This window comes from Furipterus horrens, unplaced genomic scaffold (assembly GCF_987537825.1).
Source record: "Furipterus horrens unplaced genomic scaffold, mFurHor1.1.pri manual_scaffold_4, whole genome shotgun sequence".
Taxonomy (NCBI): domain Eukaryota; kingdom Metazoa; phylum Chordata; class Mammalia; order Chiroptera; family Furipteridae; genus Furipterus; species Furipterus horrens.
The window spans coordinates 14,773,712-14,795,488 of record NW_028327174.1 but is presented as its reverse complement, the minus strand read 5'-3'; the positions used below and the strand labels follow the sequence as shown (position 1 = coordinate 14,795,488).

Sequence of the window (21,777 nt, the reverse complement as noted above, 5' to 3'; positions counted from 1 at the left end):
CCAAAACCAGACAAAGTCAGTATATCCTCTATGGTTTTCATGACTGTCTCCTGACTCCAAGGACAAGTGTAAATTCCCAGAGACAGAGATCATGTTTCATCTCTCATACATCATCCTGTGCATGAAAAGGTTGTAGGTTTGATTCCTGGGGAGGCAACTGATGGATGTTTCTCTCTCACGTCAATGTTTCTCCTTCTCTCTCTCTCTCTGTCTCTCTCTCTCCCTCCCCCACCCCACCTTCCTCTCTAAACATAACCTTGGGTGGGGATTAAAAAAAACATAAATGAGCAGGTAAGTCTGTGAGTGAATGAGGCAAGCATCCTCCTCTCTGTGGGGAGATTATTCTAGAGACAACTGTGTCTGGAGCTGCCCAGCTTCCACCCTCCACATCCACCCCTTCTGATGATCCTGCCACTTCCTTTGCAGGAATTGGCTCTTTCTCTGGACTGATGGAATTGCCTTCCAGTCCCTTGTCTCTCTGGCCAAGGGAACACACCAAGGTCCATCAGGTGTCCCCTCCCTGTCATTTTAAGCTTGAGCTGAGGGACATAGAGATTGAAGGAAAGTAGCGATCACTTACCCCTAAAATGTCCTCATCCAGAACATTCCTGCTGTGAGCTTATTTATGGTTGTGGTTCTTGGGCAAGTTAAACTCCCTCTTGACACCTGAGTTTCTTCATTTGAAACACCGTCTTAGTCCATGTATGCTGCTCCTGGCACTGTGGTGATGATCAGATATTATCCTCATTCAACAATAATATTGGTGACATACCAGGCCCCACACTAGGCTCTGAGGAGACACTAGTGAATAAAGCAGACATGGTCTCTGCCCCCTGGAGCTCACATCCCGGAGCGGGGCGAGAACTGGAGAGCATCGTGGCTGGCGCAGGTTCGGGTGGTTCCAGGGAGATGAGGCCCAGGCCCAGTCTCTGGAGCAGGTGAAAGACTTTCTAGGGGTGCGAGTGGGGGCAGCACACATCACAGGCCGCCCCAGGAGCGGCAGAAGGCCCCGGGACCGGTGAGCCTGGGCTGTGCTCGGGACTCGCGGTTGCGCGATCTAGCCGCTCTCAGAGAGGGGCTGGGAGCTCTGCTACACTCCGCCAGAGGCGACCTCCGCGTCGACCACGGTGTGGCCTTGGGTTGGTCTGGCGCTCTTGGCCACTATGAGGTCTGCGACAGAGGTGTCTGGAGTGCCACTGGCGCGCGACTCAGCTGCGGAATAGCCATGAGCTCAAATGGAGATCCACGATGGCAGGAAGCCCAACACCGACAGGGGAAGGTCACGGGGCTACAGGAGGACCACGTGGTATCAGACGAAGGCGCTGTGCACCCAGCGCTGCGATTCAGGGCCATAGGCCAAGGTCAGCGGCAAGCCGCTCCTGGCTGAAGGAGCCGGTCATGGAAGGCCAAGAGTTGGTCACTTTGTGCAGGGTCTGCTGCTGCCGATGTGGATGAAAATGAAGTTGGTTGCTGGTGACTTCCCCCAAGATGTCGAGAGCGCAGCCCGCGATGAGCACTAGCATCAAATTCAAGCAGATCAGGGTAACAATCTGAAGGAAAATCCAAGGTCAATGCTAGGGGAGGCCACCACAATAGTAAGGCTAGTAGTTAGGGCTGGAACTCAATTGGTCAATGCAAGTACCACATCTTCCAAAAGCACTTCTCTGACTCACTGCTCCCAGTCAGGTGTAGTCACCTTCCTTGGCTCACATAGCATCTTAAATTAAACTCTATAACCAGACTCACCAACCTTCTTTTGGATTTTCTTTCATTCTTTTTTCTCCTGGAAAGAGCTCTCAGAACAGCAACTACAATATTAGTCTTTCTAAATTCCAGAACTAAGCCTTGTGCCTGATACATAGTAAGTACTCAATTCATATTACTTTAATCAGAAATGTAGGATCAGCCAAGGTGGAGGCCTAGATTGACACACTCTGTCTCCTTCCACAACTAAGAAGGATTCCAACTACCTCAAAACTAGAAACAACCAGAGGTTCCATAAAATCAAACTGCATGGAAGTCCAACGAAGATATAAAGAAGAAATACTCATCCAGACAGGTAGGAGGGGTGGAGCTGGGGCGGAGAGGATGCAATGTGGTGGTGGCAGCAGCAGCAGGCTGGCAGAAAACACAGTTACATGTTTTAAAAAGTCAGGAGGGACACCTGGGGAGTGTTCCCAGCTCCTCACCAGACCACACAGCTTACAGTCCCAGCACCAGAGAAAATCAAGCCTCATTGCTTTTGACTGTGCAAACCAGTGGGGGTTGGGGTGGAGGCAGAAACTGCCAGTCTCTCAGCAGAGTCCACTTGTTTAAAGGGCCCCCACAGTCACAGAACATCCACAGATACATCCACTCTGGGAACAACAGCCAGGGTAACAGCTAGACAGGCACCAGTCCCATAGGGAAGTGGGAGAAATGCCTGGAAAGGGGGCAAGTGCTGGACAAGTAGCATTATTTCCTCTCAGACCCCTCCCCCACATACAGCACCACAACGTGGTGAAACAGGTCACCCTGTACTGACCGAATCCCTAAGGCTCCACCCCTTACAACATGACAGGAGCAACAGCTTTACCTAAGATACAGAGGCTAACACACATAGGAAACTTCCGGCCAAGATGGAGGCCTAGACTGACAAGCTCCATTTTCCTCTATGACTAGGAAGGAATACAACTACAGCAAAACCAGAAATAACCAGAAGTTCCAGAAAATAAGGGGAAGTCCAACCTATGAAGTTATAAAGAAGTGATGCTTGTCCTGACTGGTAGGAGGGGTGAAGCCAGGGCAGAGAGGTCAAGCTGTGCTGGCGGCAGCAGCAGACGCGACAGCAGCAGGACAGTGGTAAGCACAGACACCCCTATTTAAGAGGAGGCGAGAACTGCCTGGGGAGCACCCCCAGCTGTAGACCAGACCCGTCAGCTTGCGATTCCAATACCGGGGAAGGCAGACCCCATTGCCTTGGACTGTGAGGTTCTGAGGGGGTGGGGGTGGAGGAGGAGGCTCCCAGTCTCTCAGCGGAGAGTGAACAGCAGGAATCCATCTTGGACCACCACCCCCACAGAAAACCCCACAGCATTGTGAGAAGGGTTGCCTGGTTGTGATGAGTGCATGGGGCTCCACCCCCTATAGCATAGGAGGTGTGACAGCCCTGCCCAGGAAGCAAAAGGAGGCACAAAAAGGTCAGGATGGCACAGATCATGATAGAGATCCTGGTGACGCAGCTGACCAGAGAGCAAATATATAATCTAATGAAGCAGCAGATAGGAAATCTTTCCGAGGCACAGTTCAGAGCTTTGGTTATAAAAATGCTTACAGACCTAACAGCAGATCTTAAACAAGACAGGTAAGGAATGAAGGCTAGTCACGCTGAAGTGAACAAAAACACATAAGAAACTAGTGGTGAGGGAAAGAAAACCAGGGATCAAATCAACAAATTGGAACATAGGGAAGGAACAAACAGTCAACCAGTGTAGAAAGAGGAAACAAAAAGTGAGGACAATGAGGAGAGGCTCTGAAACCTATGGGACAGCTATAAGCGAGCCAACATCTGAATCATAGGGTTGCCAGAAGGTGAAGAGGGAGAACTAAAAATTGAATAATTATGTGAAGAAATAATGAAGCAGAACTTCCCTAACTTGGGGAAGGAAATAGACTTACAGGTGCAGGAAGCACAGAGAGTTCCAAAAAAAAACTGGACCCAGGTAGAACCACACCAAGACACATTATAATCAAATACCAAAAATTAAGGATAAAAAGAGAATCTTAAAAGCCACAAGACAAAAGAAGAGAATTACATACAAAAGGGTCCCAATGAGACTCTCAGTTAATTTCTTAAAAGAAACTCTGCAGGCAAGAAGGGACTGGCAAGAGATATTCAAAGTAATGAAAAGCAAAAACCTACAACCATGATTACTCTATCCAGCGAAACTGTTATTCAGAATAGAAGGGCAGAGAAAGTGCTTCCAGGACAAAGTAAAACTGAAAGAGTTCATCAGATCCAAACCACTGTTATGTGAAATGTTTAAGGGACTTGTTTAGGAGAAAGAGGATCAAAACTATGAACGTTAAAATGAAAACTGTATCACAACAACCAACAACAGAAGCTAGGAAATTGAAACAAAGGCAAACTAAGTAGGCGACGAGAGTGGGAAAAGAATTACAGGTACGGAGAACATTATGGGGGGACATCAGCAGGGAGGGGGAAGGAGGGAAAGGGAGGGAGATGGTACAGGAATTAAGAAACATAGTAAGAGGGAGTAGAGTAGACAGGAAGATGTTGAAAAGAACTATATGCACAACCAGTGGGCATGGACTAAGTGGGGGGGGGGGCAACTGGAGGAAGGGCGGACACTGGGTAGAGGGAAACAAAAGGGAAAGAAATTGGGACAACTGTAACAGCATAATCAATAAAGCATATTTTAAAAAATAATAATAATAAAAAGAAATGTAGAAAAATATTCACAAAAGTGTTCAAGGCAACATTATTTTAAAAGTTTAGACAAAAATAAAATTTTCAGGAATAGGGGAGTAATTTAAATAAATTACAGTTCATTCACATAACAGATACAGATAGAAAAATTATTTTTGAATTATAAAAATTATTATATCTTAAATGCACAAAATTAAACTAGTTATTGATTGAAGTATCGTGCAAAATCTTGCATTTCCCATTGTGCAGATATATCATGTCATACAATAATAAAGAATAAGAAAGAGGCATTTTGTATAGATAATGGGATTAGAAGAGAGTTGTTTTTTTTGTTTTTTTGTTTTTTGTCATCTTTTATTTTTCCATTTAAATGTATGTAAGGAAGGAAAGTTGGGGGGAAAAAAGTAACTTGCCTACAGAATTTGCCCAAAGCCATACTAAACTTCTATTAGCCATAAATGGGCTATTCCTCAGCCTTATTTTTCCTATCTCATCCTCTCTTTGGGGAAAAAGGACAAATATTTATTCAGCACTCAAATATATTTTGAGTACCAGGCATATTGCAGAGGCCATCTTATTTAACTCATTATAAAATCTAATAAGATAAAATTTTAGTATTTCCATTACATGGATGAGAAATATGAAAAACTGTGGTCTTGTGGGACAGGAGGCAAAAGGCCTCGGATTGTGATGTTAGGGTTAGGAAAAGTACCCATCATCCTTTCCCTCTGATCTTGAAAGAGAGCAGAGCCCTCTGCTTAAGGAGAGAGTGAAATAAACACCTCTGTCCACTCAGAGTCCCCTGGCTCCTGCAGATCCTTTGTAGGTTTAAACATTTGAATGCTAGGTTCTGCAGTCATTAGTCATCTAGGTTAAGATAAGACTTTTCTGCATTACATGTGACCTTGAATTTCTTTTAATTACTCACATTTCCACTGTTCAGTTATTCCAACTGGTTATTCCCTAGAAACACCTGGCTAATTACTTAAGAACGAGTCACACATGGCAAGGGCAGATGCAGATGCTCATGCCTCTCAGCCAAGGGTTCAGGAAGAAAATGATGAAAACCGTTCACATCGACCAGGGCGCATCGAAATACTCTCTTCTCTTTGGGAGAGAGCTGCACCTGTTAAAGAACACTGTATGAATTACTCCTTAAAATGTGAGATCCTTCCTTCTTTTTGATTTTGTTTGAAACCCATATAGTAACCAGTGTGATAGCCACTCATATACCAAGAGATTAACATACTTCCCAAAGCATCAGCATCATCAAGAGAATCTGGACATGTGGGAGGCGGTGAGGGAATTATTGGTGGTCCAGAAGGAAAAGGAGGCAGCCAGCATGATGACAGGAAGTGTGGTGGTGGTGGTGGTGGTGGTGGTGGTAGTGGGCCATTAAACTTTAGACCTGCCTTTCCTGGTCCTGGTCCTGATCTTGGTATGGGGGGCGGTGGAGGGAGAAAATAGTTCCATGGAGCAGCTTTTGACTTGAAGTTATTTGGTTTATTTCCAGTAGATGTGGAGGAGTTCTCACTTTCATCTGTTGAAATCTGACTTCCATTTTCATTCTTCTGAACATTATGTTGTGTATTATTAGCCACTTCAGATGTTGGGGAAAGTAGATCAGATAGATTTTGCTCCTCTCTATTTCCATATCCAGTATATGGATATAGTGAGGTAAGCCCCTGGCTGGTTTGGCTCAGTGGATTGAGCGTCGGCCTGCGAGCTAAGTGTCGCTGGTTCGATCTTCCAGTCAGGGCACATCAGAGAAGGAAAACTCTGACTCCAAAAAACCTCTGCTGCCTTGCGGCATACCTCTTCAGGGGAAAGGCTAAGGGAGTAAACCCCGACAGAAAATCCGGAGCCGGAGTCCCTAAGGCGGTTTGACGTTGTAGTCAACACCGGCAACTCCTGCAGCGCACCTGAAGCCAAGCTGTATTGACTCCGTCTTTCCCTTGGACCCTTCAGCTGCGAAGAGAGGGGGGGTCTGCTGCATGGGCAACAGCAGACCCTCCATATCACCCTGCCCAGGCTCTGTAGCTTCAGCTTCACTGGAGAGGACACTCCAGCGTCATTGCAAGATGTCGATTCAACACGGGAGGAGACAGATACCGTGTCACTCCCGAGTCGGACTGCACAGCCATTCTCGGTGGTGCAGATAGACTCTTAAGAAGCTACACCATCGTCTCTCGAGACGGACGGCTGCCGACGACGACGAGTCATCTAGGTGGCTGCAGTCATCAGTCACTGAGGTTGAAAAAAGGAATTGGTTCAGATATGGTGGGTGAGGGGAGAAACAGGTTACTCAATAGGTGGAGACAGTGCCATTCTTAGAGATGGCTCCATCCTTCCTCTTGAAAGATCAAGGCATCCGTCAGAGTGCCTCTTAGCATTCACCAACACATGGCCCCTGCTCCTCCCATTGTGCCTCTTTCACACATTTGTAAAAATATACACGAAGAGTTCTGACAAGTTAATAACAGTGATTGCCTGATACCACCAGTATCCACTAGAATTAATATTGATTAATTACCTGCTGTATACTAGGCTCTGAATGTTCCTTGGAGAGAAGGCCTTGGGGTGATGAAGATACACATGGAAAGATCACTGTTAATCTTAGAGAGCCTATGCCAAGTGGTAAATGGGGGTGAGGGGGCATGCCTAGAGGGGTGAATAGTTTTTCTAAGTCTTTTAAATTCTTCATTAAAAGCTTTTTGTATGCCACCTTCTGTATCACAGATGCATATATCTTACACCATCAAAATAGTTTTAGTTCCACTAAGACTATTCACACAAACAAGTGTTCATTGAGTACCCGCCTTGTTCCAGACACTATCTGAGTACTAGGCATATGAAATGAGGCAAAGCAGAATCCCTACTATTAAGGAGCTTCAAGGGCAGTGGACTCATATCATAAGAAAATGGAAGACCATTGAAAGGTTTTGAATAGAGGAGCAATAGAGTGTGTTATACTTTGAAAAGACTGCTTTACCTGGGCTGTGATATAAAGCACCATTTCTTTTCACTCTGATACCTATTATATTGACCATGTCATTTAGTTAGATCATTTCAGTGTCAGTGAAGAGAAAATATTTAAGGGATGTGGAACTGGGAGACTATTGAAACAAGGCAAAGATATGGGCAACCGATAGGAGGGAAATGATATACATATATACATACATACATTCATATACACATAATAAATTGTGTATATGTGTGTGTATTATATATTTTTTAAGACTTGGTAATTGTGGAGAGGTACGAGAGATAGAAAGGCTGTAAGATAGCCTAAGATTTTGTTTTGAAAGTGTGGGCGGATGATGCCAAGCCCTGAATTAGAAAACACAAAGGAAGTAAAGATTCAAGGAATTTAGAATAATAAGCCCAGTTTCAAACATGATGCACTTGCTATACCAGTGGAACATCCTAGTAGGGATGCTGGTCATGCAGTTTGAGATCCCAAGGAGAGGTCCAGACTAGAACTAAGGAATCATCCTGATGCAAAAAAAAAAAAAAGCAGAAGCTAAAACCTAAAGACATGTGTGATTGGGTGACTCTATGCAGGAAATGGGAAACTAAAAGCTAATACTGAAAAGAACGTATTCAAGGGATAAGAATCATGGTAGGCATGGAAAAGGAGGCATCAATAATGCTTTGGGACAATCAACAAGGTAGGGCCTCTAGTAGGGATTGCCTGTAGCAAAATGGAGTCACTGGTGAGTGTGTTAGTATGGATTCTTCAGAGAAACAGAACTAATTGGAGATATATCTCTATCTATATATTATCTGTCTATCTATCTATCTATCTATCTATCTAGAGGTTATAAGAATTGGCTCAAGTGGTTTTAACAGCTGAGAATTACCAAAATCTTCAGTCAGCAAGATACAGACCCAAGAAAGTAGATGGTGTAGTTCCAGTCTGAGCACAAGTCCGAAGGCAGAAGACAAATGTCCCAGTGTGACAACAATAAGACAGAGAGAGAAAGAGTATGTGGATTCCCCCTTACTCATCTTTTTGGTTTTACTCTGGTCTTCAATGGAGTGAATGAGGCTATCCCATATTTGGGAGGTCAGTGGGTTGAAGTTAAACATATGACTGAATGAAGGTCATAACATCAAGGAATGAACTGACTTTCTTTAGGCTGGAAAGGTAAGAATTTGATAGTTTATAGGTGGAATAATCAATCACACATTCCAACTGCATTGTGGGAAGAGACCAGGCTGGAAAGAAACAGAGCTTGGGAAAGGAGGTTAGAAAGAAGTACAGCAAAAATGAGAATGAGAAGAAATCACAATGGAGAATAGGAAGTTAAGATTTCCAAGGTGAATTTGCTCTGGGTGCAGAAAAAAACCAAGATGTAGCCTCAAAAAGAGTAGTCAAAGGGGAGTGAGGTTAAGGCTGCTGAAGTCTCAAAGTCAAGGAAGCAAAGGTCTCCATGCTGGGTAAATTGTTCCCATGACTGTTTTCTTTCCACTGCAAATTTCTAACCATCCACTTCCAAAGACCACCTCTATAGTAACTTACCAATTCTCTTCACTCCCTTTAGAAGTCACTAGGGCATCCCTTTACTCAAAGAAACTATCTCAATGGAACTGGTGTAACTTCTGTATCAGAATAGATTTGTTCTTTACAGGTCTGAATAAAGGAAACAGTGTCTTATTGTCCCAAATACCTCTAGAGTACTCGGTCTTACCCTGCCCAGGCTCTGTAGCTTCAGCGTCATCACAAGATGTCGATTCAACACGGGAGGAGACAGATACCGTGTCACTCCCGAGTCGGACTGCACAGCCATTCTCGGCGGTGCAGATAGACTCTTAAGAAGCTACACCATCGTCTCTCGAGACGGACGGCTGCCGACGACGACTCGGTCTTCACCTTCAGTGTACAAAAGAACGATAACTTGTTAAAAAGGCCGATTGGCCAGATTCTGGATTTGTGGGTCTGAATCAAAGGTACAGAACATGAATACTAACAGGCACCTTGTGTGTTTCTAATGTGGGTATTTTGGGGGACGTGATGCAGGCAGCACGGTGCTTTACAGTTGAACCGAAGTGTGTGGAGTAGACCAACTACAGTAACTTGTGTTTAGTATTAGATTTTCACACAAATCCGGCTGCAGTTTGAGAGACGACCGGCAGGTGGCAAGCGACTCACACAACCCGCAGAGGAGAATTTTCGAGCATTTCCGGTCCCCAAATCTCAAATTTAAAACTGTTCAGGCAAGTAGTGGAGAATCCTGTTTCCTAAGCAAAGTTGTTAGCGAGAGTAGCGAATGCTTTCCCTTTGCATGTGAATTCCGATGAGCCAATGGCCCACCTCTTACCCCGGTTCCTAAGGCTAAATCCATGCTGAACCCAGACGCCGCCTTCTGGCCATCAGGAACCAAAATCCTGGCACCAGTAAGGACTGGTCTACCTCATGAAGTTTTAGGTGTTACTCGCTAAAGGATCTTGGGGTGGAGGGGGAGGGGGAAGCAGGAAAGGCAGAGAACTGAAGATATTTGCTAGCTGGAAGAGTGAAGTCGATGCCACAAAGGGGTCACATGGTTGTGTCTGTAGTGTCTATATAGAGTCGGAGACGGAGAGGAGGCATCGGTAGCCCCTTATTTTGTAGACAGAGAGCCTGAGAGAGCGTGAGCAATTTGCTGGAGACACATACCTGGAAAGTTCCAAAACATGGAATCTGTCTTAACTTCAAGTGACCTGAGTTTTCATGCACCTAACATTAACAGGTGTTAAAAGTGCGTTAGTTCATTAGTGTTTGCTCATGAATTGTCATGTAGCAGAAGCCTAAGGATGACCATCTGGTTGGGGAAGAGGGCCGGATGACTTTAGCATGTGTTTGCATAAGAAGGCCACCCATTTTTTTAAAGTAGATTTTATTGATTATATTGTTAAAATAGTTCCAATTTTTTCCCCTTTGCTCCCCTCCCCCAACAACGCCCCCAAGTCCATGCTCATGGGTCGTACATACAAGCTCTCCTGCCTCACCCTTCCATATATTTTTTTAAATAATTAATTTATTTATTTATTTAACAATAAAAAAGAACAATCCCTCCCTCTCAGATTTAAGACCCTTTATAATTTTACAAAGGACAATGGGCGAAGGTCTCAAGCTCTTCTAGCTGCTTCAAGCTGGACATGGTCGTCATCCTACCTACCCTTGGGTCCAGAAATCCCTAATAAGAGTGAGGGTGTGGAGGGGAGGGAAGGCCACTCATTTTTTAAGTGAAAATTGTATATTTATTTGAGGGTTACCTGGTGGATGGGGGAAGGTGGGACTCCAAGGACCGATGGAGCATTAGAGAGAAGGGCTCTCCATCAGTTATTCCCACCGTGTGTTATTCCCACCGTCTGTTGAAGGACCTTCTTACACACCTCTTTTTCTGCCCACTAAACTGCAAGTTTGTCAAAGGCAATAGTTGTCTTGTTTTTCTCAGATTACGTTCAATAGTTTTTCACAAATCAATGAGCACATCAACCTTGATCATTTTACACCTCATTGGTATTTTCTAACATTTTAGATCAGTAATTTTCAACCTTTTTCACCTTGTGGCACACATAAACTAATTACCAAAGCTCTGTGGCACACCATAAAATATAATTTTCGCCAATCTGACCAAAAATATACCATTTTTTATTCATTCACACCTGATGGCTATTGTTTTGTTGGCTGTCGTCATTTTTTTTTAAGATTTTATTTATTTACTTATTTGTTTGTTTAGAGAAAGGGGAAGGGAGGGAGAAAAAGAGGGAGAGAAATGTCCATGCACAGGAGAAACATGGAACGGTTGCCTCTCACTTGCCACCAACGGGGGATGTGGCCTGAAACCCAGGCATGTGCCCTGACCGAAATTGAACTGTAACTGTCAGCCTTTGTCAGCCTTCCAGTTTGAGGGAGGACGTCTAACACCAGTCAGGGCTGTTGTCATTTTCTATTTTTTAAAGATTTTATTTATTTATTTGTTTTTAGAGAGAGGAGAAGGGACGGAGAAAGAGAGGGACAGAAACATTAATGTGTAGTTGCCTCTCGTGTGCCCCCAACTGGGGACCTGGCCCACAACCCAGGCATGTGCACTGACTGGGAATTGAACCAGTGACCCTTTTGTTCGCAGGCCAGCACTCAATCCACTGAGCCACACCAGCCAGAGCTGTTGTAAATTTTTTTACTTGACCATCTAAGGGAAAATAAGTCAGTGCCAGACTAAATAGTCAGGTATCCTATGTTTTAAAAATTCTTGTGGTTCACAGGTTGAAAATTGCTTGTATTTATTGAATAACACAAATACACTGCTCACTGTGTGCCAGGCACCCTTCTCAGCATTTTACAAATATCAAATCATTTAATTTTGGTTTTGTTATTGTTTCTTTAAGATTCCATGTCAAAGAATATCCATGTACTAGCAATCACCTTGTTCCTTCCCCTACTTCTCTAAAAAATGAACACCCTGACAGACAGTGGTCCACACTAGGCCTGGGGAAGAGAGGCGGGGATGGGAGGAGGAAAGAGTCAATGCGACGACCTGTGGACACAGTTTCCCACTTAGACAACAAGCTGCGTCAGGCCGCTTTCTCATAACTTTGTTCCAGCAAACTTTCTCCTTGGCAGCCGGAGCTGGCGTTCAGGTCTGCACCAAGGTGGGGAGAGAGAGAGCTCTCAGCCGCAGGGCTGATTTATAGGCCAGAGCATTCCCAGGCCGCACCGCAAGGAGTCGGGCTGAGCTCGGACTTTGGGGAGGTGATGATGGACACAGGACACGTGGCCACACAATGGGGACACACGACTGACCTCAGTCACTTCGGCAAACTGCCCCTGCGTTCTGGAGGCTGTAGGAGCGTTTCAGGAGCTCTGGGGCTCTGACGCCTGCGTTCATCGCCCCAGGGTACAGCTCCGCTGTCAGTGTTGAGCACAGAGAGCACCCAAGGGCGTGCCAGAGTTGCGGAGCTCTCAGAGATCCCCCGGCCCGAGCTTCAAAGTTATTTCCGGAGAATGGGAGCCTTGGTGCATTCCACACTGTGTAAAGAAAGGCACACGAACAGCTTGGGAGCCGAGACTGGCCAGGACGCGCCTGTAGTGAACTTTCCTGGCAGGTCACACATAGGCACCCGGAGACACTGTGAAGTCACAATGCCACAATGCCGCGGGGCAGGGGACAGACTGAGGAAGAAGGATCAAGAAAGTGTGGAGTGTGTGTGTGTGTGTGTGTGTGTGTGGTAGAGGGTTATGAAGAGGGAAAGCCAGAGGAATGGGGGAAGGGAATTTGAGAAGGAGCAATCAGGTTGGGGGAAAATAGCGGGGCTTTTTTTTCTTTCCTCCTATATGCAAACTGTCACTTCGGGTTAGCGTGAGCCCTTATCTGGCTCATTAGCATGAGCTGTGGCTAACACGCTTAAACTCCCTAATTATTTATAATGCCGTCACGGAGCGGGTCACAACCCCGGGGCACTTGCGGGGACTGGCAGAAGCGGGCACAGCGAGGGGGCTGGGGCGCAGCGCCCAGCCAGGCTGCGCTCTGCCAGGGAGAGACCCCTCCGCCAGGAGCGCAAAAGAACACTGTTTTTCAAGGCAACGTTGCAGAATTGTTGGGGTGCATCAGATACGCCCTCTCCCCCAAATCCTCCACCCCCGGGGTGTTAGGGCAGTACTCATCTTTTTCCTCTCCATTTGTGCCGATCTTCCCTGTCGCCAGCTCCGAAGTTGGAGCAAAGAGGAACAGGATTTTTGCAAAAACTGGAAGCCAAACAAGGAGCTGAGAATTTGGGCTGGATTGTAAGCTGAGTGCACCATCCAGGAAGACCCTAGGGAGAACCTCAAGGTTGCCTTCCCTCCCTCCCTTGACCCCCACGCCGCGTTCCAAGAGAGTTTATAAAATTGGGGGTGGGGGCGGAGATTGTGGACCGCGCTGGGCTGAAAGCCGGCCACTCATGCCCACGGTCCTTTTCAGAAAACAGTTTCAAAATAAGTTAACCTCTGTAGGGTGTTTTTTTCCCTCCCCGTCTAATTGTCCCCCTTCCCCTCCCTCTCTCCATTCGAGTCTGTTTTATATTCCTCTGCGTTGTGCCAACTATTTTATCTTTATTCCTTCTCTTTCTCTCTGGCCATTCATTCCTTTTTGTGTGTGTGGCTTCCCCGGCTGATACGCAGCTCCTTACCACCCACTGCCCGCTCGCTCCTGTAGTTGAGGTGTTTCTATACAAACTCGAGCATCCAGTTGTCATATTAATTATTACACTGAGTAATGACTGAAATGGTCAAAATAAGGGGAGACTCGAGAGCGCTTTTTCTTGCTGCTCAAAGATTCAGCAAAGAAGCCGGGCAACAAAGCACTAATTGGTCCCCAGAAACACTCCGACAAGGCATGGAAGATGGGTTTCATAGAACCCTGTGATTGTGAAGGGGGAAAGCGCTGAATGGACCCCACGCTTCTTTTCTAAACTCTCTTGTGAGCAAAAAAATGGACCTCTGTTTGAATACTGCCCTGATCCTTGAATACTATACCCAGCAGAGAAAAAAATGCACCATTTATTGTAAGTTTTTTTTTTTTTTCTTCTCCAGCTATTCATGGGATCTCTGTGAAGAATCAGCTGGTTTTGTTTACCGTGAAAGACCTTTACGTTATTTTCATTCTTGGAGAAGGTGGGGTGGAGGGAGGGAAGGGGAAGCCATGTGCCTAGACAGAGAGGGGCTGGTCTACTGTAACAAACTAGAGTGTAACAAATCCTACAAAAGTTTAGAATGTATTGATTCTTTGGAGAGCTATATAGATTAACGACTTTCTTTATGCTTAACTGAGGAAGGTATTTAATCATAATGTAAATGGGGCTTTTGAAAAAAATAAAGACCTCGCGTTACTTCTCCTTATTTGGAGAACTTCAAAAGGACTTGTGAGGGTGGCTGCAAATCACCCCCTCCCTCCACCCCAACCTCCCTCCCTAACCAAAAAGCCACAGTAAAATAATAGTTTGTGCTTTTTTGTTTTTTTGCTTTTTTCCCCCAGCTTTTCTTTTCTTTTTCAGGCATATTGAAAAGCAAATATATTTGTTAGAAGCCTGGATTCCTTAATGCAGGTGCAGACCTGGTGGCTGTGACCAAAAAGCTAAGTTAGATCTGTACTTTGTGCTGTTCTACCCCTGTGAGCAAGCCATCCCAAGTTGGTCAGACCTAACTCAGGCTGGGCAGCAGCCATTTCTATAATTACCTTGGGAAGGGTGCCATGGAGACAGTAGGTTGTTCAGTACTTTTCATTTCCCTGGGTAGGACAGTGTCAAGCGCAGGCTTAGGAGCAGCATATACCCCAGGGCAGAGGCCCTGTGTAATAGTAATAGCTACTGGAACCCAAATATCTAAATGCCCAGCTCACTCATTTTTCTCAAAGCACCTGTGGGTTCTGGGATGTAGAGCTCACCAAAATGGAGGGCTGCATGAAAACTCTTGTGTCCACTCAAAAACCCAAGGTCTGTGTTCATCTTTGTACTCTCCTTGCCTCTAATTCAGGATCCACTATAAATATAATTTTACTAAATGATTCATTCAATGAAAAATCTAATTTCATTTTTAATATTAACTTCACGTTCCTCAGAGAAAAAGCACAGAGGAAACTTTTTAAAGAGAGGAGGCACATCTCCTTTCTGCAGAGAGAAGATTCACAATTCTGGAACATGAGGATAGTGTGTGAGCAGATGTGGCACTGGCCTGGCCTTCAACTGCGTGTGGAAGTTAAGGTGGCAGGAGACTCAGGCCACCAGACTCTCATGTCTCCAGGGCAATGAGCCTTATGCATCACTAGGAAAGTCAGTTCTCCATGTAGATCTTGATGTTGAATGCAGATAAGGTTTAATCTAAGGTATGGTCCACCTCCAGCATTCCCTAAACAGAAGAAGGGCCTGAAGGTACAGAAATTAAGGCCCTTATTGTATTGCAGGAGAAAGAGAAACCTTCTGATTTTCCTGGGATGTCTATATTCTGGATAATACAAACCAAAGGGCAGCAGTGCCCTGCCTCCCCATCACAAGAATGACAGTCCCTGATATGTATGGCGGGATTTGCAAAGTGAATTCACAAACTTCAGATTTAATTCTCCTGATGCCTCGACAGGTGAAGAGAGAGAACACCACTACTCCATTAGGGATGAGGTCATCCAACACTCCCCATCTAGATAAATGCAATCTTGAGTGTCCTGGTCAAGTAAATCCTGGGGTCTTGCTCAGAGTCAGGCCCACTGGCGGCAAGAGTAGTCAGAGCCGGGGGCTCTGCTGAAGTCCCTTCCCTGTGTCAGCCATGACACATGTCAGCATTTCATTTCACTTTCTACTGTTCTGTTAAAAACTTGGTTGCTGTCTCCCACCACCTTGACTTGCAAGTATCACCACCATTCCTCAAAAATGACAGGAATTACATATTCCCAGGTGCTGGGGCAAGTGAGACAGGTGATACTGGATCTCCAATCAGTGTAGCAACTGTAAGAGTGTGGTTCCAGGAAAGGCGAGAGCTGAGCCCCCACCTCCTATAAACCCTTTCCTGGACGGGCTGTGTGAGCAGCAGCAGGACTTCCTCATTGTTTTAGAAAGGCTATTCTTATTAATCCCTTCCTATTTAGACCTGGCTTGTAGTGCTCCACATACATCTCTTTGAAATCTCATAAAAGTTGGAAGTCGATACTCTAACTGTTGGCATGGCAGATAAGGAAACTGAGGTCCAGTGTGCAGGCTGTCTGCTCAAGGTCATACTATTGTTTAAGTAACAAAGGCTGGATGTCAAATCAAGCCCATCTTACATACCCCCACCCCCAAGATCTGGAGCTCCTTTGGGCATAAGAGAGCCTGTGGTAATTCCCTCAGGTGTGTGTGCGGGATGGGGCTGAGGGTGTATGTCATACTCTAGGTCACAGGGTATGAAGCAGGACTCTAATGGGCTTTTGAGCCTCAGTTCTTTGCTCCAAACCAGTGACAACAACCAGAAAGCCTATTTCAGTGGAAAAGTCCCCTTGGTAATACACAATCCCAAAGGCAGAAGCGCAAAGCCCCCAAAAGAGATTCTAGATCGCTCTACTTTCCAGTTGGAGGGTAAGGTGGAGCCCACAGTGCTGGGCTGGGATGATGGTGGGGAACATTCTTTATGTTTATTTACTCCAACCAGAGGAGGAGAATGTCTGGGTTCTTGAACAGCTTTGCAAACATATAAGGTAGGAAGTTTAGGATGCAGGAGTTGGGAGTGTGAGGCCAGAATTTTGGCTCAGAGCTGGAGCAGGGAGAATAGGGACAAATGTGCCCGTGACTTTGGCCAGAAGGATCCCAGAGCCCACTGTCTTTTCTCCTGGGCGGAGCCCAACGCATAGGGCCTCTACAATGTGCAGCTTCGGCTTCACCAGTTGGCGCTTTTATTTGAGAGCGCATTACATGGTGTGTGTGTGTGTGTGTATGTGTGTGTGGTGGTGGTGGTGGTGGTTGGGAGTAGACTCTGGCCTTGAAGTCCATGATAATTACAGTCTCCATGCACAAGAGCCTGCACCGGGAAAGGAAACTGAGAACACTTGGGAGTTACTTGAAGTTTTTCCCTGCTCCCAGATACATTTCGAAATTAGCGGCTGTACGTCCCTCAGGCAGAGATCTGAAAACTGAGGGCGACAGAGGAAGAAGGACTTGTTCATGGTCACAATTCAAAACAGGGGTCAGAGCCAGAACTATGGACCTTTGAGCGTGGAATGCTTAGAGTCTGAGCTGGAAGAGAGCTCAGGGCCCATGGTTTAGCCTAATGTGAAAGAAAACGCACTTAGATGCCTCCATGTTAGTGACTCCCTCCCGCCGCCCCTACTATTTTACTAGAGAGGAGTAGATGCGACACAGGAGGCCTTTCCTAGACGCCTCCTAGCGGCCAGCACCCAGAGATCAGAGCTGAGGGGCAGGGAGCGCCTAAATGACCCACTTCGTCAGGTGGTGGGTCTTCCTCGGGTTGGAAAGCAGGTGGTGTGGCTCTACTTTAGGCCTCAATGCCTCCTACAGTTCCCGGAAATGGAGAAAAATGTGAATTTGGAGATCTCTCAGCTCCTTTCTTGGCGTGGGGCGCAGGGGTGTAAACCCCACCGGTTAAGCAAAGTCCTCTGGGGTCAGCAAGCCATAAGGTACTGTCCATGGGAAGGGGCAGTGTGGGCGGGGAGATTTACAGAACTAAACTCTTTTGGCGTGATTCAGTGTTATACTCCCCAAACCTGCCTATTTTAAGAGAGAAAACGGTGGCAGAGAAGGGAGGTCCGATTCCCTTTGGGTGCCACCTGTCCTTACCGCCCATCATATCGCCACCATTATTGTTCCCCCAGCACTCATAGCCGGCCACACGTAGCAAAGGCAGCAACTGGAGGCACCCCCACGGTATCCTTTAGAAAGACCCAACTCCACAAAGAGAAGTCCAATGAGAAGCCGTTATCCGGATAATTCACCGCAGTCATTGCTGCACCCCGATGCTTACCCTCTGCTTCCTTCTGCCTGTGTAGACCCGATTTAAGACACGCCCCAGCCTCCTTCCACAGCAGAGTGGTACGGAGATGGGACCCGGTGCTAGGTCCGATTTCCCCGCAGCACCTTGTCCCAAGGTGCCCCGAAGCTGGACCAGGCTCCGGCCAGACAGCGACAGGGCCGACGGCCCAGGAAGGGCGCCTGGGCAGGCGCTGTCCAAGCGGCTGAGAGGCTGCTGCATGCGCCTCCCCCTCCCTCCCGGCGCCAACACGCGGCTCCGCCGGGCTCGGCTCCCAGTCGCCTGCCACCAGCCCGCCAGGCACACGCCTGGGGCGGGATGGAGGCTGCGCCAAGGCCGCCGAGGTGCCTGCGGCGGCGCTGAACAACCAGGGAAGCTCCTCAAGGTCCATCACCCTCTCCTGCACGCCCCCCACCTCCGGCCCCGTGCCCCACATCTTTTTCCTCAGATCCAGCCGCGAATATCTCAGAGGACTCCCTTTATGCATCTGCCCCGCCAGACGGGATCGGAAATTATCCTTTGGACGGGTTATTATACAGGCGGCCCGAGATCATCCCGGGCGGCATCTCTGTTGTACACACCTGCGATCACCTCCTTCTCCCTGGAAACCTCCACACTTGCTCAATTGTGGGCGGCACATCCCAGTTTTTAGACCTGGGTGGGACATGACAGGCCATCTAATCCAACCTCTGTGGTTACAGACAAGAAAACTGAGGCTCAGAGAGGATGCCACTTACCGAGCGCCACAGAGCTAGTGAGAAGACGCTTAGGGATTAGAACCGAAGGCTTAGCAGTACTTTTAGTTTTAATAGTCCAGTACTTCGGAAGGAGTTGCCCCCATCTTTTTGAACTTCGATCGCAAATTTGCATTAGCTCTCAAAGACAGCGAAGACACCACCACCCCCGCCCAGAGAATGACGGTGGGTAGGGGAAGAAAGCAGGAAACATGGAGTCCCACTCCCCTCTAACTTCCACACCGCTCGTGTCGTTTTCCTCTGTCCAAATCCGCCCCGTGCTTTGCTCCAAGTTCTCAGGAAAATCCCAGGGCACTTCACCCCAAACCTGTCAACCCTCACACCCCAAGTCCCAGGGCATATTCTCCCCTCTGGTGACGCCGGACTCCCCCCACCCCCTTTCTAGAGTCACCCCCGGCTGCAGCCCGCCCCGAGCGCGCCGCCTGTTTATTCAGCCGGGAGTCCGGCACGCGCCAGGCGCACGCACTGCAACAACAAACCCTGCTGAATGGAGAGTTTGCAGGGAACGGGCGGGGGTGGGGGAGGGGAGGAGAGGAGGGGGAGTTTAGGGAGTGGGTGGGAGGAGGAGGTGAGAGGCGCGGGGAGCGGGGGTTGCAGCCGCTTGCCGCAGCAGCGGGGAGTGGGGGGCGAGGCGGGGCCAGGGCTGCGCGTGGGGCTGGGTGTCCCATTGAAAAGGGAGCCGCCCTGCGGCCGCCCGGCACTCTCACTTCTGGCCAGGGAACGTGGACGGCGCACCGACAGGGAGCCGGCCTGGGAGGGCGAGTGAAAGAAGGAAATAAGAAAGAAAGGAGGTTAACAAAATAATAAAAACTGCCTGCCCCACGGCTGGAGAGATCGAGACCCGGCGCAAGGGAGCGCAGCCCTAGGGGGAGAGGAGCAGGAGACTCAGCAGAGCGCGCCCACCACTGACTTTTGCTTCTTCTGTTTTTTTTTTTTTTTTCCTTTTAAAACAAGAAGGCGCTAGCGGCAGCCTCACACGCGAGCGCCACGCGAGGCTCCCGAAGCCAACCCGCGACGGGAGGAGGGGAGTGAGGCGGAGGAGTGGAGGGAGGAGGAAAAGCATTTGCACTTTCTTTGCTCCCATCCTACAAAGGCTCCCGGGGATTTTGTCATATTTTAAACTCCCCTGCGGACTCCCTCTTCATCTCTCCCCTTCTTTCCCTCTGTTCGTGCACCCCGGTCCTGTCTGCGTCTCCCCCACGCGTCGCGCACCTCGCGGCCCCGCTCGCTCCGATCCCGCGACTCCTTGGCAGCCGCTGCGCATGGAGAGCTCTGCCAAGATGGAGAGCGGCGGCGTCGGCCAGCAGCCCCAGACGCAGCCCCAGCAGCCCTTCCTGCCGCCCGCTGCCTGCTTCTTTGCCACGGCCGCGGCGGCGGCGGCTGCAGCGGCGGCGGCGGCGGCGGCGCAGAGCGCGCAGCAGCAGCCTCCGGCGCCGCAGCTGAGCCCGGCGGCCGACGGCCAGCCCTCAGGGGGCGGTCACAAGTCCGCGCCCAAGCAAGTCAAGCGACAGCGCTCGTCCTCGCCCGAACTGATGCGCTGCAAACGCCGGCTCAACTTCAGCGGCTTCGGCTACAGCCTGCCGCAGCAGCAGCCGGCCGCTGTAGCGCGTCGCAACGAGCGCGAGCGCAACCGCGTCAAGTTGGTCAACCTGGGCTTTGCCACCCTTCGGGAGCACGTTCCCAACGGCGCCGCCAACAAGAAGATGAGCAAGGTGGAGACGCTGCGCTCCGCGGTCGAGTACATCCGCGCGCTGCAGCAGCTGCTGGATGAACACGACGCGGTGAGCGCTGCCTTCCAGGCTGGCGTCCTGTCACCCACCATCTCCCCCAACTACTCCAACGACATGAACTCCATGGCTGGCTCGCCGGTCTCATCCTACTCGTCAGACGAGGGCTCTTACGACCCCCTCAGTCCCGAGGAGCAAGAGCTGCTCGACTTCACCAACTGGTTCTGAGGGGCTTGGCCTGCTCAGGCCCTGTTGCGAATGGACTTTCAAAGCAGGTAGGTTGTGTTTTGGAGTGAAGGGGGTGAAAAGGGTTCCCTTGAATCGTCCTTTTTCCGTGGTCTTGGTGTCTGTGGGAGGGGGTCTGTCTCCACGGAGACAGAGATGGGGGGCAGGGATTGATTTTAGGCACTTGCTCAAGTTAGTTGATTTGAAATCCTGGTTTGTTACTTTCAGCCTTGGCCTCTGAGAGTGGCTTTGCCCAGGTCTCCAAAGACTGGAGATAGGGGTGAGTTGGAGAGCCGCCGTCAGAAGAGGAGCTCTACCTACCAGTTCCTCCCCTCCCGAAACCTCCATCCTGCCCTAATGCTGGCTTCCAAGTTCACATTAACCTCTCCCGTTTTTTTCCTTATGCTATAGGGTGACTGCACTACCTGCATCTTTAGTGCTTTCTCGCCTGTGATGCTGGAAGGGAGAAAAAAGAAAAAAAAGAAAAAAAAAAAAGAAGGAAAAAAGGCATTCAACTCCAACACCAACCAAGCGACCCAGATCTTCAAAAGCAAGGCTCTCACAAAACAGGGATGCGCTCAGAACCGTATCTTTGCACTCCAATCATTCACGGAGATATGAAGAGTGACTAGGACCTGAGTCAGTGTGTAAAATGCTGCTTGTGTGCAAAAAGCACTGGGTTCCTGGCAGAAGAGAGCAGCACCCCCCCCCCATGGGACCTCCCACCCAAACTAACAAGCAGAGCTAAAAGCACTTGCTGGGTGTCTTCATCTCCCACCCTCTTTGAAAGTGCAGTTCTTAACCCTCTAGCAAAGGGTTGGTGTCTTTCCTCTCAGTACTCCCCATGTCAATAAGCTGTGGACATTTGTCTGCAGTGAAACTATGCTATGCGCAGTTCTTTGACACCCCATCCACTCATCCCTTCCCCAAGCCCCACTCCCTCACATCATCTTTTCCACCATTTCATCACAGGAGGCTTCCAATCTTTTGTGAATTTTTTTATTATAAAAAATCTATTTGTATCTATCCTAACCAGTTTGGTGATATATTAAGATATTTTTGTACATAAGAGAGAAAGAAAAGATTTATAGAGTTTTGTACAAATGGTTTAAAATGTGTATATCTTGATACTTTAACATGTAATGATATTACCTCTGCATATTTTAGACGTGT

The 21,777-nt window shown here is 48.1% G+C and overlaps 2 protein-coding genes across 2 annotated transcripts; one reads left to right on the top strand and one right to left on the bottom strand.

The window, feature by feature from the left end:
- Positions 1-5,577: 5,577 nt before the first annotated feature.
- On the bottom strand, positions 5,578-17,717 carry LOC150011163 (survival motor neuron protein-like). Its single transcript, XM_090275089.1, has 4 exons — positions 17,708-17,717; positions 13,031-13,160; positions 12,228-12,398; positions 5,578-6,118 (listed from the first exon to the last, which is right to left on the bottom strand). The coding sequence occupies exons 1-4, from the start codon at positions 17,715-17,717 to the stop codon at positions 5,578-5,580; spliced, it is 852 nt and encodes a 283-aa protein (XP_090131215.1).
- A 1,992-nt stretch (positions 17,718-19,709) lies between these two features.
- ASCL1 (achaete-scute family bHLH transcription factor 1) lies at positions 19,710-21,090 on the top strand. Its single transcript, XM_090275349.1, has 2 exons — positions 19,710-20,654; positions 21,016-21,090. The coding sequence occupies exon 1, from the start codon at positions 19,915-19,917 to the stop codon at positions 20,605-20,607; it is 693 nt and encodes a 230-aa protein (XP_090131475.1). The 5' UTR covers positions 19,710-19,914; the 3' UTR covers positions 20,608-20,654; positions 21,016-21,090.
- The last annotated feature ends 687 nt before the right edge of the window (positions 21,091-21,777 follow it).

Bases quoted from the DNA above. Each gene is read 5' to 3' on its own strand.
- LOC150011163 (XM_090275089.1), bottom strand. The intron at 12,399-13,030 runs GTATCTGATGCA...ATAACTTTGAAG, and splicing joins GAGGATTTGGGGGAGAGGGC to CTCGGGCCGGGGGATCTCTG. The intron at 6,119-12,227 runs GTGACTGAGGTC...GAGCCAAACCAG, and splicing joins CGCAGGGGCAGTTTGCCGAA to CCAGGGGCTTACCTCACTAT.
- ASCL1 (XM_090275349.1), top strand. From the start codon at position 19,915: ATGGAGAGCTCTGCCAAGATGGAGAGCGGCGGCGTCGGCCAGCAGCCC.